The 16,656-nt window shown below is 39.2% G+C and overlaps 1 protein-coding gene across 2 annotated transcripts in view; it reads left to right on the top strand.

The window, feature by feature from the left end:
* CLSTN2 (calsyntenin 2) overlaps positions 1-16,656 on the top strand; it is a 304,566-nt gene that overhangs the window by 222,973 nt on the left and 64,937 nt on the right. For both annotated transcript variants that reach the window (XM_069865032.1, XM_069865031.1), the window contains exons 3-5: positions 6,609-6,804; positions 8,414-8,622; positions 11,249-11,398. In XM_069865032.1, the coding sequence (XP_069721133.1) occupies positions 6,609-6,804; positions 8,414-8,622; positions 11,249-11,398 (555 nt within the window). The remainder of the gene's footprint in view (positions 1-6,608; positions 6,805-8,413; positions 8,623-11,248; positions 11,399-16,656) is intronic.

Below are 16,656 nucleotides of genomic sequence, written 5' to 3'. Positions count from 1 at the left end.
TTGTGTCCAAAGTAACTCATCACGTTTAGAGTTCCAGGCCAAGTTATGACACTGCACTTGGAGCGGAATATTTCAGATTATTTAAGGACAGACAAGTGGAAGTAAAATTAAATGAAAAAACACCGTGATCAGGAGAAACCATATGGTACTCTTGTAACAATTAAACTCAGCGCTCTACTTTACTGCACATCTGCAGGATACACAGATTAAACCCTTGTGCCTAGGCTCCATGCCAAGAGTAGATTAATGTTCCTAAGCTTTTTATTTAATCTGCTTCTGTGAGAAGAGGCCATAGCAAACAGCTGAGTGAAAACTTGGGATGGGTAGGCACTTTGCCCCTTTCCTCACCTCTCACTCACAGCTTCCTCTCTAACGTGTGTTTTTATGGGCATAAGGTGAAACGGTTCGGAGATACCTAACACGCCTCTGGCATATTTTACTCTGTGTGTTAACAAGAGTTCAGAAGTCAATTAAAAGATCTAAACTGCATAATTTCCCTTTTTTCTCTTATTTCATAGGCTGCCAGTGCTGTGAAAATTCCGTGATTATCCAAAGGTATTTTGTGTTGAACCTCTCTAATGCCCATGATCGCAAACCTGGCATGTCTGCATACAAACTTTGGGGAAAATTCCCATACAAATTCCCTTTCTTTGTCCTCACAACGTTTAAAAAGAAAATGCAAAAATCGCAGGAGGATCTTGCAGTCCCTTTGTACGCAGACGTCCAGCGTGCTCTCACTCCAGGCTTCCTCGCCGTGAGACTGGCACATGGGCAGCTGTTTCCTCCTGCTAAGGGCACTGCTTGGTTTCTAGCCTCGAGCGGCTGCACCAGCTGCCTGCAGACACCTGTTTGCACGTCGCCTCAAATGGCCACTCATTGCTCTAGGGGGGTTCCATAAGTGCTTTCTAGAGGAGTGATGTTATCACCCACCTAATCTTTCAAATTACAAATCTGAGAAAATAAGAGGGTGAATGGCTACCTTAAGGTCTTGGTGTAGTTGGAGAAGGCCACCGGTCTATTGATAACAACCAGCAATCCCTTGTCTGCCTCACTCCTCTCTGAAGCCCAAGAGTCATTTCTGTTTTGGAACTATTCGGGACATATTTGGAACTATTTTCTTGTTACTATTTTTGAAAGACAGACCCAGCTCCTAGTGCTTGCCTCTCATTCGATTTATGTGATCAAGCTTATGTTTCGTCCTCGCCAGTCCAGAGTTCCCAGTATAGTTCTCAATTTGAAGCTGACTGTTGCCTTTGAGTAAAAAGAAGCAGAAAAATGAATTTGCTGTGTGCTTTGCATTAGTCAGCTGTACCTCAAAACAATACATTTTAAATTATTCAGGGGAATGATTTTAATAAATGTGACTAAGCTTTATCTCAGAAATTGTCTGCCTTGATATAGGGCCCCAGGGAAAGTAGTTTAATTAAAAAGTAAGTTTTTCTGTCAGTCTGCTGAGTCCTCAATAGACTAAACAGGTGCTGATTTTCTAATCAGAATGTGACATGGTGCTGTTCATTTTCTTATTTATCTCTGTATATCTCACAAGAGAGACGGATCTAGCAGGGCACGTTGGTCCACCTATCCTACTGCAGAAAATATTTGTGCTAAGTTTGCTTACCAGAGTACAGGAATTCTGTAGTCAGGGCTTATTTGCTAGCCAACGTTCCTGATCCTGGCTCTTCATTTAATTTGAAATTCTAGTCGCGTTACGTGTCATTAGCTACTTTTATGTATTTTATTAGCATTTATCCTTTAGCAGCTCAGCAATACTTAGTGGCTAGAAATTATTGCAAGTATTGTAATAACGTTTTTAATTTTGCATGCAGACGTCTCCTCTAAAAATAGGTCCACTTTTTTCAAAGGGTATCCGTACTCAAATGGGTCAGTGCCTCACTCGGCAAGTTATTTCCTATTTTTCTCAGTGCATTCCTCACTAATGGAGAGATGAAATAGCTTCATGATCCATCTTTCAGATATTGAATTAGGGCAGTAGTAGCTTCTGTGTTTACTGAAAGATGAAGCCAAGTTCCGTTTCATCTGCTGTGGCAGCAGGAAATTGTAATCACTGACTGCAAATGTTGCAGCCTCAAGCGCGCACTCATCAAATGCTGCAGGTAGCGTGTGGGAAGAGGACAACCTGTCCGTGTGTTTGTTATTGACACTTGTGAAAAGCAGATTAGAAAATGACCCAATTGGGAATCAAATGATTATGGTCCACTGAGCTCCTGGAGGATAAGTTTCTTTTATTAATGTGGGAGTTTTTGCAGGTTTAACTGCGCAGTTTCAGGCTTATTTTTCAAATAGTTCATTGTAATGTGGTGTTCTAAAATAAATGGTAAGGCCAGTATTTCTCGGTAAAGATCACTTAACTGTGATCAGAGACTGCTCTGCCCTACAGCATTCTAACAAAATTAGACAGCTGTTTGTGTGTGTTGAGTGTGCCTGTGCGGTACGCAGATGTACTGCTGAATCCACAGGGCACTTGCAAACGAGAGACGCGAGGTTAACAGCAGCTTTCTGTGGCTGCGGGTGGGCACGGAGTTCCATGATTATAATAGTATGCTTTTTTGTACTGTTCCTAACATCTTATCTTCTTGCTTGCTTTCTGTCTTGCATCTTGCAGATTTTGGGAAGAAGAAAAGATTAAGAAATGTTTGAGGTTATTATGTTAATTTGATATGTGTTTGTTTGATAGGAGGAACTAATGACGATGTTGTATACTCCTGTGCTTTTAGAATGGAGAGCGTTCAAAACTGCTTAATCATTTAACTAAGCACATCTATGTGAACTAACTCTTGTCTCCTTGTTAGGTATTTTTCTGATTCACCTCAATGTTTATTGCAGTCTTCAAATGGACATATATCAATTCTCCATAATTTAAGCAGCAGTGCAAGGATCTCTTGTGCAGATCTGAGTGCACAAGTGATGTTTTATGCATCTCTGCAGTGGTGGTCTAATTTCCAACAGAGCAACATGATCATATATCTCACTATAACCAGTGCATGTCCGTAAAAATTACGCTTTTTAAACAGTTTATTTAAACAAGATTGTAGATTAGGGTTTTCAGGTCTGTCGTTGAGTGCCTTCGTGACTCAGAGTGATTTTTCTGGGAAACTTATTGCGGAGCCAGGAAGAAACCCAAATGTGGCTGCTGCTTATATGCTACCCACAAAACTGACTTTTCATTGGGAGCAATTGATCCCTGCTTCAGTGGAAGAATGAAGTCTGGTTCCTTGGTGTGAGCTTATGGCGACAATGAATCACTTGAAGTGCAGGTGCAGTTTCCTGCACTTTCCAGTTTCAGATCCATAGGAATGGAACAAGAAGGGTAGCAGTGGATTTATGCTCTTGCTTTGTGGAGCTTGTTGCCCATAAAACTAGATATGAGGAAATAATAACTTTTATATTTTATTAAGGTATGAATACCTCCTTCAGCTGATTTCAGTATTGCTTCCTGGATTTTAGTATTTCAGTATGAGTCTAATAGTGTTGATTTCAATGAGCTGGAAAAGCATATACAGTAGTTATTGCCTTAATGTTTTTCTATCCTAAGAGATATTTTACATCTCTAATTATTATTTTCCCTTCTTTCCCCAAACAACCTCCCTTCCCTCCCTCAAAACGTAACCTTTGATGTTCTGTAATTGTAATTGGAGACGCTTGAAAGGCTTGCAGCTCTGCACCGCAGGAGATATTTGCAGGATTCCAGCAGAGAGACTTATATACAGTTGTTATTCTGAAAGGCTGGATTAAAAAAATCCAAGAGTAACAACAAACTTATTGAAAAACCCAACACTGCCCAACATAGCAGGTCCATACTGCATTTCTGAGAAAACAGACATCAAGTTGAACAGTAGTCCTGACTGCATTGCTTATTTGCAGATTTCCATCCAACAGAGATCTCTGGTGATCAGTGTGAAGATGGACTTTGTTACAGCTGGTACAGCTCTGTTACCATTTTCATGTCCTATACAGTCATTAAAGTACCTTTTTAGATGCATTACAATACATTTTCACTTTCCAGCAGTGTTAATTCATTTCTTTGGAAACATCCTCTTGTGATAAAAGTCTTACCTAGTTTTTAAAAGCATATAAAGTTGTTTTCATATAAGTAGGTTGCTGTAGCCGGAATCTGGAAGTCTGTGTGGGTTTTTTGCAATGTCTTTACAAATGTCTCCCCATATCCACACAGCTGTCATTACTTTATCTTTGGCAAATGGGGATATAGAAGATAAAATTAGAGTTATATATAAAGCTGGAGTGTCTAGCGTAGGAGCAGGATATAGAGACTTCTAAAATACTGGCTAAGAACTAGTTAGAACATGAGCTGCTTCTGTGACTGCTGTGCATCAGGCCCCTGTTTGGAGAGGAGAAAGTGATAACTGTTTAGATTAAGTCTGGAAGAACTTTATTTCTGCCCTGAGCTATTTCTGTTTTTTAACAATAGTGGGCTTGGAAGTCTGCAAATGCTGTGTTGTTTACAATCAAACAGCAGATCAATAAAATAATAAACACAACAGACTGAAGTTATGATTTCTCTTGCTGGATTGCGCGTCTGAGGAAAACTGTTATTGAGACACTGTGAAGGCCGCTGTTACAGAACACAACAAATAGTATTTTTCTGTTAGACTTCCCACATTAATACTGTTATTTTCTTATTCAAATAAAATAGCATAAAAATCATCATTTTGAATGAATGTTTCAGTTTGTAGTTGCAGGGAAATTAGGATCATTATTTTCCAGAGGTGTTTGTGACAATGACTCAGATATGGACTCGGCGATCAGTGCCCACTGTCAAAGCTTGAACAAACCACTTCAGCTTCCTCTTCATCTTATGCTTTCATTCCAGTGCAGCAGTTTGTAAACATTGTGGAGCCTGCTTTTGTGTGCGTGCAAAGTAACAGTCTTTGTCAGAGTCTGAGTCTCAGGGCAAGGTTCGTTCTTCCATCTGTAGCCTAAATATTTGGACTCATTGACGGTGAACAAAAACAAGCTTGGAAGGGAGCATGTCTTTTGTCTCTCTTGAGAAACCTCACTGCTCTTTCATGCCACTGAGCAAGGGGCTGGGGCAAGCAAATGTATAAGCAACTGTTTAGTTTATTTTCCTTGTGCCTCATAATGACTAAAACAAGTGTGTTCTGATCCTGTGAAGACATTCATAGGACTGATTAGAATTGTTGAGCATTGGATTCATCTACCTATATGTCAATGTGTATAGTACCCATAGGGAAACCTATGTTGTGGTAGTTGAGAGAATAACATAAAAAGCCTGTATTTAATACTATACGTGTACCTAGTCCCCACCCTCACCACACATGCAGCCTTCCCCCATTTTCTTTCTCACATGCAATAGTAAGAATGAACTCCAGGACTTTTATAGAGTCACTGTCTCCTCTCTTCTCTAAAAATAACAATATATTCTAATGGAAAAAGGAGAGAGGAGCCAGGCTCGAATTAGAGGTCGCAGATTCAGGCTTAATTTAGGATTTGGCAGTTGACTTGGATGTGATTGGCAAGGAGATTTCCAAAAGGCTGCAGCTGTAAATTGGAAATAAATGGAGGAGGATTATGTGAGTGGGAGACAGCTTTGAATCTATAATGCATGTCCTGAGACTGACTTGCTCATAAAAGAGCATGTGTTTAATGTGTCATAAAAATATTTAAGCCACATTGGTCTTTGTATAAGTATTTTATTTTCAAAGTTGGATGCTGGAGTGGCTAAAAATGAATTCACTGTGCATATCCTTGCCATCGTTATGGAGTATGAAAAAAGGATCACAAGGCGTTAGGGGTTTTCCCCACCTTCCAGACTGTTATTGTCACGAGATTCTTAATGTTGTGTTTTGTGTCCAAACAATTTTTCTAGTCCTTGTAATGTCATCTATTTTGTTATATTGTATTCCTGTGAGAGAAGCTATAGATCTATTGTATTAGGAGGCTGTTTGGTGGCAGTGAGTTGCTGCCAAGAAGTCATTCGTGTATGAGCATGTGAATGTGGATGGGAGACTGAGATGTCCAAACGGGACACTTGTCTGTGTTCCTTCAGCTACTTCTGTTCCAGAGATGATGTATGCCTGTAAATAAAGCAAGGAACATTTTGAATGTGCCCATGTTCTGCATCATTAGTTTTTCCACTGTTGAGAAACTAAACTGCAAGAATCTGAACATCTGCTACCACCTGGCAGCTCAACTGTCCCAAGGAAGGGAGTGACGGTAGTTAGAAAAGATCATCTCTAAAATACTCTCTGGTTTGCTTTATGCTATTTTCTTTAACTAAATGCAGTCATCTTAATTTAGCTCAGAAATAATTTAACTCAACATTAGTGTTAGTACCATATCCAGGGAATAATCTCCAGGGCTTTAAGAAACCATTTAGAAATGAAGGAGGAAGAGGGAATTATGTGACCAGAGCTGCACTCCGTGCATCACGCTGTGTGGGCCTGCAGCTAATGGCCCTTTTGGGTGCTTTGGAGCTGATGCCTGGTTCTGTACTTCCCCCATCTATAACAGTATTTGAAATATAAACAATTGCTAACCTCTTCAGTGTCACTCCAGTGCATAAGACCTAGATCTCGCTGGTTATGATCATTTTATATTGTTCTTCACAGGTGAAATCTGTGCTTTTAAAATCCATGGAAAAGAAATGCCCTTTGAAGCTGTTGTGCTAAACAAGACATCTGGAGAAGGCCGTCTTCGAGCAAAAAGTCCTATCGACTGTGAGCTGCAGAAGGAATACACATTCATCATCCAGGCTTACGACTGTGGATCAGGACCAGCTGGAACAAACTGGAAGAAATCTCACAAGTGGGTAAAAATGAGGAGAATTTTTTTTTTCCCTTTACTGTACGTTTGCTGACCCATACAGGTCGTATTGAAGGGCTCCTTTTTATATTGTAGTCAGGCAGAAAGCAAGTAAAACTGAGATGAACCATTGTTACAGTAGTCCATCCAGTTATTATCTCTTTTTCCTTTTAGAAAATACTTTTCTATCTTGCCCCCTGCAGTTTGACCTGTCCTGCAATGGTTCCATTTAATGTTTTCCATAAGATCCCTCTTTAAGCAAAGAAATGCATCCTGGTTTTAGCTTATTTTTCTGTTCTTGCTTTCATGTTAAATACATTGACTAAACAGATCATCCAGGACGTGGAAGCCAGCTTTTAGTTAAAACTTATAAATTCTAAATAGGTTTTTTCTCTCTCCTTATTTCAAACGTTAAGAAAAGAGAAAGCGCCCTTCTTTAGTATGTGCATGTGTATAAGCTGCAGCAGTTTTGCCTTTGCACGGTGTGTCTGTGAACTTAGCTTTTAGACAGCAAGTCTCTGAGGAATTAAAATCCTCTGGAAGAGGCAGGTATTGAAGGTTAGTAGGTAGTACTTTTTACTGTGGAGCCAAGTCCCTGCGTAAGTTTAAGTGACACGGTGGGTATTTTTCCCCTTTGTCTTTAAAGATTGCGATAACTCACACGTAGATGTATAAGTGCTGTACAAATTGTTTATTTTGCTGAGAGCCATTTAAATAAATGATTAAGAATAATCATTCTTCCTTTTGCTCATCTAGGGCACGTGAAAGTGAAAAAATTAATTAACTCTATAATGCGTGCTGAACATTTTCAGGATATTTAAAAAGAATGCCTGTTTAGAAGGAATATCAAATAACCACCAAGTCACAGAAACAGTTTTGCTTCATATTTTTAAATGTCATGATATTTTTCCCTCACACATCAGTAACACGGGAGTACGTTCCACTTGTGGAAGATTTTGGTCTAATCCTGATCAAATGAAATCTGGCCTATCAGGATCAGACTTTGTTGCAGCTCCTTGTAGGGGTTTGTATAATAAGCCATATACAAAGCTGGGCTGTCTAAGGTCCTAATCGTTACTCCTGGCTCTGCCGTTGATCTAGAAAGTCCCTTCACTTCTCTGACCCTCTGTTACCTTGCTTATCAAACTAGGTAGCAAATTCTTTCCTTAAAGTTTGTTCATTAAATACTAAGGCTTGTTACTTTTGACTCTCTACAGTTTGCATATAGAATGTTGTAACTTATTAAAGCATTAGATAATTCTACTCAGCAGAACGTGAGAGGTTTATTTAATATCAAAGAATGTTCATAAACTGACTGGTTTTAGGTAGCGAATATGTAAGACTACTCTAATCCTCTTTCTCTTTCGTCACTTGTTAACCCATTTCACACTGGTATCATATCATTGACTTTCTGCTGAGGGCGTTCGAAGAAGCAGACAAGCTGTGACAATAGGATTTTTACCTAGTGCCGCATGAAGATGGTAAAATTGGGCAAATGAAACATTGAGTGACAATAATATCTCATTTAGCAGATGTTTATGTGGTACTTTCAAGTGTTTAGAAAAAAAACTGTTAGTGATGTGTTATGATAATTTAATCTTATCTATTTTAGGGCAGTCGTCCATATCCAGGTAAAGGATGTCAATGAGTTTTCACCAACTTTCAAGGAGAGTGTCTATAAAGCCACTGTGACAGAGGGAAAGGTCTACGACAGCATCCTGCAGGTAGAAGCCGTGGATGAGGACTGTTCTCCACAGTATAGCCAGATCTGTAATTATGAGATTGTCACAACTGACATTCCTTTTGCTATTGACAGAAACGGTGAGTATGGGAAAGGATCAATTGTCAGTTCTGGGACAGATAGCAGTAATTTCTGTAGATAGTGTCATTATCTGTCGGTAGTGGTTGCAGTTTTAACTCGAGAGTAATGCTGCTCTCATCTCTGAGAATGAAGGAACCGTTACACTGGCAAATTCTATCGTTTTTACGTAAGATTTGGTCAGAAAATGCTTCAGTCCATTCTCTTAATTGTCTCAGATCTAGTTTCCCGTCCATGTGATGGCATTTCCTCATGCAGCATATAGCCCTCCCTCATAGGATTTATTCACCCATTTATAGCTGGTCACATTCCTCTGAACTTTCTGGAGCAGAATCTAAATGTAGAATTGACAATGTTTGTTGATTGGTAAGACTTTTGGGGTGTGGATCCACAGATGTACCCAAATGTGGTGCTTCCTAAAGCAGATCCATTACTGGATATAGAAGAAAAAAAAGTCTTTGGAGAAGTAATAGCATTTTTAAGTGTTTGGGGTTTTTTTTGGGGGGGGGGGAACTGTGTTTTGGTGTTTTTTTTTTTTAATTTTAGTTGTTTTTCTAATCTATATAATAGTGTAGGAAGGCTAATAAACCATATTAAGTGTTCCATATGCAGCAATTTTTTACTTCAGTGGCCCTGTCCATCAGCTTCCTGCCTTTCCCAGTAAAGCTCTCCCCAGGGAAAAGCACAGAGCTTGACACTCAGTTCAGGAGAGGTGGCTGGGCTGCGTTAACAACGTGTGGAAGATCCTCCCTCCCATTCTCTGCCCACTTCAGACAATACAAAGTAGTAGCTCTGTCTTTCAAGTACTTCAGCAGTCTCCTATTGGCATCACTGTATAAATAATAGTCCTTGTTATTGATATTCACATGTGCACCCCTGTGCAGAAGTTCAAAATGGAAATTCTTGTGCTCCCAGAACTTGTTTCCCCTGAACAAGTCCCTTGTGTGCATGCCTCACAATGCCCTGATTTATCTTCCCTAAAGGAAGCTTTTATCTATGATGTATGTAAGAGGAAAATAGTCTTTGGAAGTTAAATCAGATTTTTGGCCAAATTGGAAATTGAAAGCGTGCATGGAGCTACTGTTTTCTCTAAGAAGCTGTTTTCATATTGGGATGTTTTATAAAAAACCCTTTCCCCATCCAAAAATTATCTATCTTGCACACTACACAGCTGAGCATCAAAAGATAATAAACTGTTAGCATCAATAAACTGTATATTACAGTGGGGAAAAAAAGCCGTCTTGTTATAAAACATTGGGAGGCAAGTATGCAATACAGGAGATATAATCATAATGACTGTGGTTGTGTTTAAGTAAATGAGATCAGCTAGCACAGTAATTTTGTGCGAGAGCAATTGCATAAAGGAGTTTTACAGGAAGAGGTCATTTGGAAGTAGATGTTCATGTGCAGTCCCCTAGAAGCTTTTCCCCTTTACAGATTTTTTTCTAATTGTGAGTTTTCCCGTGCTGTCATAAAAGGAAGTTTGTGCTTCTGTCTGAAACCATTGTTTTTCCAGAGCTTCGTGTGATTTGCTAGTGACTTGCTGTTTACTTACACAAGTCGCAGGTACACAGTTTGGTAGCTTGTGACCAGATATCCTGGTTAGATAGTGCACTCAGATTAACGTGATACAGAGCAGGGGTTGCTGTCAGACAGTGCAGGTGGCTCATGAGAGATCCTCAGTTTCTTGGAGTTTGAGGCATGATCAAAAGCATGTGAAGTACCAAGAACCCTCGGTTACGTCTTTGTCCTCATGTGCCTGGAACCTGCTTTTCGGCAAAGGCAGAAAATTGTTGATAGAAACACGACTTCAATGTCTGCAGTGAGCAATTGATAGAAGTTTGTAATAGTTGCAGTTTCTTTGTCATGAATTGAGTTAATATTTTTTTATCTATTTGTTCACTAAAAGAACAGTGCTGCCACAATCAACAGTAATTGCATTCTAATGTGAAAGTTGCAATGTTTGTTCAGGTTTTTTTCCCCCAAAACAGGCAATTTGTCTGTTCCATATATGTATCAGGTCTGGCAGATAAACTCTGGTGTTGCCAAGTTTTATTTTCTATGTGATGGCTCCATGGTGTTGTACCAAAGATGACGATTCGGGGGCTTTTCCTATTTTTAAAGCCCAGGGAAAGATGTAAAAGGGCTAACAATCACTCTCACCTAAAGGATAATAATAGCTTTAGGGAGAAAAGGAAGATGGTTAGGCTAGGGGGGCATGTTCAGCAGTGGATCTCAGGAATGTGGTTGCCACAATGAAGCTGTATATTCTGGGGAAGATGCAGAAAATGAGGTTGCGCCTACTCATACTTTAGATTTCAAGATATAACTGCTAATTAGTCTTTAAGTCCTACTCCAGAAAGTATTGTTGAGCAGCTGTTTTCTAGTGTAAGCATGCCCGTATTAAGTCCCTAGTGTCCCATGTATGCCCAAGAACTTGTTATTTCTCTTCAGGATTGAAAGGAAATACTTCCCATACCTCCTAACTGTCCTGCCTTTGGATGTCCCATGTGCTTCAAAGAGCTTTCTGGTCAATAAGGACTTGATTAACCAGGCCCCAAATGTTATAGTCTGTGTATGCTTAGATAAGAATGAATTTCTGAATGTTATCGTACATTGAATCCATAGGTAACATCAGAAACACCGAGAAACTGAACTATGATAAGCAGCACCAGTATGAGATAATGGTGACAGCTTATGACTGCGGGCAAAAACATGCAACGGAAGATGTCTTAGTACGAGTTAATGTCAAACCAGTGTGCAAACCAGGCTGGCAAGGTAAGGTTTCGTAGTTTATTTTTTATTTTTCTTTTAAACACAACCAGTAGGTTTCCATACTAAGAAAACTCTGTTTTCTTTGGCGTGTTCCCTGGGGTTCTGTCTGTTCCTTCAGGGCTCTGCTTTTGTTTCTGCCCTCTGCACACCCAGCAAACACAACACTTTTTCCTATAGATTCCCTTCCAGTGTGGTTCTTTTCACCACGTTTGTTTTAATGCCACAAATTGATTTCGGTAAAGTTACTTTTGCCTTATTCCAAGCAGGGTAGACAGCCTTGTGGCAACACAGTACCAAATATCCATATAGGATTTTCACGGAAAATCATGAGGTGAAATAAGAAAGAGTTAAAACCCTGTACTCTAGACCATGTTTTCTGTAGCTCATTTATGGTACCGTAATATTGTCTGCTGCTTTTAGGAACAGTCTTCATAAAACTGGAGAAGTTTCTGTCTCCCCTAGTGGAATGATAAACGGAAATTAAATATAAAACAGTGTGCTGAAACATGCAAGATAGCAGAAAACGGAAAATAATTATTCCTGTACCAAGCTCTCTGGTGAATGATATGCTGCATGGGGAGAAAATAAAGAGGAGTTTAGCCGCAAAAGATCAAGGGCAGAATCATGTCCCCAAAAAACTTATAATACTTATTGAGGCTGCTAGAGGTCTGCTCACCTATTGACAGTTAAACTAAAAGTCAGGCTGCTCCCTAGAATGCGATTGATTTCAGATGGGAAGCGGTTATTGGGGCATAAAACAGAAAAGCTCTTTTATACCAACCACCTGAATTCTACAATAAAGTGTCAGGGGACTCTGGCTTTTCTGAAAGCAGCAGCCAGGCTGAATATGTTTCCTGGGGAGACAAGTAAGCAGCAAAGACAACAGTCCAAAAATTAAGCATCGTGTTGTCTCTTCTGGCCAAAATGGACTTAATTTTTTTTCAATTTAATATGGCCCTTGCACAAGCAGTGCTCACTGAACTTCAACTGAGGAAGAGGAATTGGGACTCTGCTTGGAAAACAGGGTTTCACAGCATCCAGGCTGAAGTTATCCTTAAGTCCTGTGAACCCACATACACACTTAACCCGATCACCTGAGTTAAAAATAAGTAAGTTCCTTAAAAATCAATCTTAAAAAAAAAAAGTTCTTTAAAAATTCGATGACTTTCCACTTAGTGTTTGCTTAAAAACAGTTTTTAAATAAAAGCTTCTCTCTGTTTCCTTACCTAACAGAATATGAAAATATTTTGTAAGAGCAGTTAATGTATCAAAGATATTACATGTTGCTTCATCTTTAAGACACCTGTGCCTCAGTAAGGTGACCTAGGGCTTTGCTACCACCAAAAGGCACATTCTTACTGCCTCTTTAATTGTGAGCACTGATTTGGAGGCCATGTAAAGGGCAAAGCAGCTCTCTTTTCTTGCTAAAATATAGTCTTTCTTTTGTTCAGAGAAGGACAGAACCTTCTCTTTTCGTAGCAGAGCGATCTTAGATCGCTTCTGAGTCAACATACTTTATGGATGCTATTTGCAGAAGATGCTGAATGATTTTAGAATGGTATTCATGTGGGCTTTCCAGTAAAATCCAATTACAGAGGAAAACCAAAACTGTATTGGCTTTTGAGCTGTCAGTGCTTTTAACAAGGAGCAATATGATTACTAAAGCAGTTGGTTATTTCGAGGAAGGTGGTCAAGTACAGAAACACTGCTTATGAGAATAATATTCCTAGTCTTCAGGAACAATTTTAAAGGCCTAAATATTTTCTGCAATAAATATAAATCAATTTTTGTTCTTCTTGTGCACAATTTAAAATACAGTACTTGTATTGTCTTAGCTATAAGATATTTACTCATTGTTTTAAAAATGAAATTTATTGCAAAGCAGGAAGGCTTTATGCCATTCCAGTCTTGGAGCCAGTGCGCGTGCTTTAGCCATACATCCTTAAAATGAGGTAATCATAACAAAATGCTTACATTCAGCTGTTAACTCAAATGGCACCATTTTAGTAGAATATCCGCCTTTAGATTCCCATTTCAGACATTTGAACGTTTATAAATAAACTTTTGAATACTTCTGATTTTTGAGCTCAAAGTTTACAGTTCATACTCATTTCTATACTTGTACCAGCATTGTTTTTTCTTTTGCTTGACTACCAGATATATTTAGAGAAAGCAGTCATACCTGCTTTCTCTAAATCTAAATAAAAACAATCTCGTTTTTAAGATAGGTTTTCCTTCTGCAGTGAGTTTTGTGTATGCATGACAGCTAAAAACACTTCTCCTGAACATTCCAGGTAACGTGTTTTCATATGCTGCCTTTTACCTTCACCTCTTACTGGAAACCTAATGCTTTGTATATTCCGAGATTCCCTTTCTTCGCCCCAGCTGTGTCGGGCTGGTGGCTCGTGGACGCGCTGTTGTTGACATGATGGAATCAGCTCCTCATTTGTCAGCGATAACTCACCAGTTTGCTGAAGTTTCTGTGCGTCAACTGGCACTTTGTATCATTGCTGCAAAGCAATGTTTCTGTGACACCAGTTCTCAAGGTCATCTTATTTTGTGCTTTGGGTATCCTCTTTCTGTTTTGACTTCCAATGTGGAATTGCCTTCCAGTGTTGTCACTAGCAGAAGTAACTAACAGCCCTGGTTTTGTTGCAAGACCGTTAATGGAAATATCAAATAACAATCCCAAGGTAGATTCACAAGCATCTTTACTTGTTACTTCCCTGTGTATCATGAACTTTACATTTTCTGAGTAGCCCATTACTGCCTTATCTTTAGGGTGTTCTGTATATATGTTACAAGTACTAAAACCTATCTTTTCCATCCTAACTGATGGTAGAAACCATTCATTTTAGCTCTATTTAACTGTATTTTTATTTCCATATACCCCTGTTGAAGTTCACTCCTTTGTTCACCTTTCTCATTTACAACTAGAAAAACAATCTTCCTTTTTTTTTTTTTAATTGCCACTGCAACATCTCCATGAGCTTCACTGTGGCTGCCCCATCCCTGGAGGTGTCCAAGGCCAGGCTGGATGGGCCCTGGGCAGCCTGATCCAGGGGGGTGACCTTGCCCAGGGCGGGGGTGGGACTGGATGATCTTTTAAGGTCCTTTCTGACTCAAACCATTGTATGATTCTGATTCTTTGTTATGGAGAGGTTTTAATGGCATCAGACTTTCTGGTTATGATTTCCTTAACAAAATCCTCATCGTATTTAACACGCTTAAATTTTTGTGTGGCACCAGGTTTAGCATTGCTGTCATTTGCATGTTACTAGCTTGTGGATTAGCTGTCAAACCTTGAAATGTTTATTAGGGGTTTTATTTAGTTTGTTATACTACTGGTGGTGCTGGATGCAAAACGATCTTTCTTCCCTTAAAAAAAAAAGAATAGATCTATAAAGATTTTTTTTTTTGCAGTATTGGTTTTATGTATACATGCATATGCCTGTATATGTATATAAACAGGCTGCCCAGGGAGGTGGTGAAGTTGCCATCCCTAGAGGTATTTAAAAGATGGTAGATGAGGTACTTAAGGATGTGGTTTAGTGGCAGATAGGTATGATTGGCCCCAATGATCTCGGAGGTCTTTTCCAACCTAGCGATTCTATGATTCTATGATATGTATATACATATATGTCACTTAAAAATAGGGGAAATACCTTTTAATCAAAAATATCCTGAATTGTATTTCTCTGTGTTATTTATGGTATTTAAATTGCTATTAAACACACACAAGAATTATGTTCCTATCTGATACTCAGATTTTTTGCACGATCACTACCAAGCTTCCCTGGCACAGTACGTGTCTGTTAGCAGTAGCAGGAATCATGGCAGCCATCGTAAAGCTCCATACCTGGTTCCAAAGAGAACCAGTTTGGTTTTTTTTCTGCTAGTGGTGACTGCTTGACCCTTTAAAATGTGCAAATAGTTCTTATAAAATTGTATTCTGGGCAGCACATGGTGACATTGATGGATCCTGGAAGCACTGTTAGACTGATGGTTACAGGCTGAGTTGTGGCCAGTTATCTGGGCACGTCCTACCAAACTCAGTCTTTTGTAAAAAGATCAGTTTTGTAAAATGGGAAACTGCTTAGACAGCCTGAGCAGACCTGGTTCTTTTAAGTAGTTCAGGATCTTCTCAGAAACAAAGGTATTTAACAAAGCACCGTGCATACAGGCACTGCTGGACTTTTTTCTACCTTCTCTTCTGCGATGACACAGCGAAGCAGATGGTCCATTTTAACGTTAATGATATACTTGAAAATTAAAATAATAATGCTAACTCAGTTTTGTTTGCTTGTTCTCTGTGTCAAAAAACAGCAGCCAGAATCTCCTGAAAGGTCTGTTGCAATGCTGAGATTTCCTTTTTTTTGCAAGTAAATATTTTCCTTCTCAGAAACTTTGTGGGAGGTTATTCAGGAGCCAGGGAGCTGAACGGATAAGGAGGTTGCTTCGTGTGTCTTGGGGGTCTGGGTTTCGTCCAAATGGGAAATTGAAATCTTCTGAAATGTATTTTTTTTCTTTTTAGATTAGCACAATTTAATTCCATAAATACAGAGAATATGGCCGAAGAGAAAATAAGCTGGAACTGTTACCCTGTGCCTGTTTCACCAAAAAAATCCTTTCTCTGTAGTTTAAAGCAGAAACTAAGTTACCAAAGTGTCTATGTGTTGGAAACTCTAGTGAGGGTGGATCTTGCACATGTGGAGAATGCCTGGTTGTCCGGGCGGTGTCTACTAAGGTGCCTACAGCATGTTATATTCTGGCACTTTCTGGTATATCCATGGTGTTGGAAGAAAATTGTGTAGTTTTGTGAGGACAGTGCACTGCTCTTACAGTTATCATTGTACAGCATCTAGTGCTGTCTGCCTGCTGCTTTTAAGATACAGTGAGTTTCATAAATCATGAAAATAGGTGTGCTTTGGGCAAAACTCCAAAGATGTTTCTGATCTTGCTTGAAGCACTTAGTGTATACTGATTTTTCTTATTTATTGCTTCAGATTTCCAAATTAATGGAGACAAAAATATTTAATTAAAAAAAATACTTCAGCAAAGCTATAAATTGTATAACTTAAAAAAAAATGCAGCAGAATAACCTTTAGCCAAGTATCCAGCCTCTGTCGATAGGACAGATGCAAAGATGCTGTAGAGGAAATGGAAGATCTGCCAGTTACATTGCTCTGGGAATTTTATGTTCCAGCTATTATGTAGAGATGGTGCAGAGACTCAATAATAGCACTACATCAATTTTATCT

The sequence above is a fragment of the Phaenicophaeus curvirostris genome, chromosome 10 (assembly GCF_032191515.1).
Source record: "Phaenicophaeus curvirostris isolate KB17595 chromosome 10, BPBGC_Pcur_1.0, whole genome shotgun sequence".
Taxonomy (NCBI): Eukaryota; Metazoa; Chordata; class Aves; order Cuculiformes; family Cuculidae; genus Phaenicophaeus; species Phaenicophaeus curvirostris.
The sequence above is the reverse complement of the archived record's forward strand: the minus strand, read 5'-3'. Positions and strand labels throughout refer to the sequence as shown.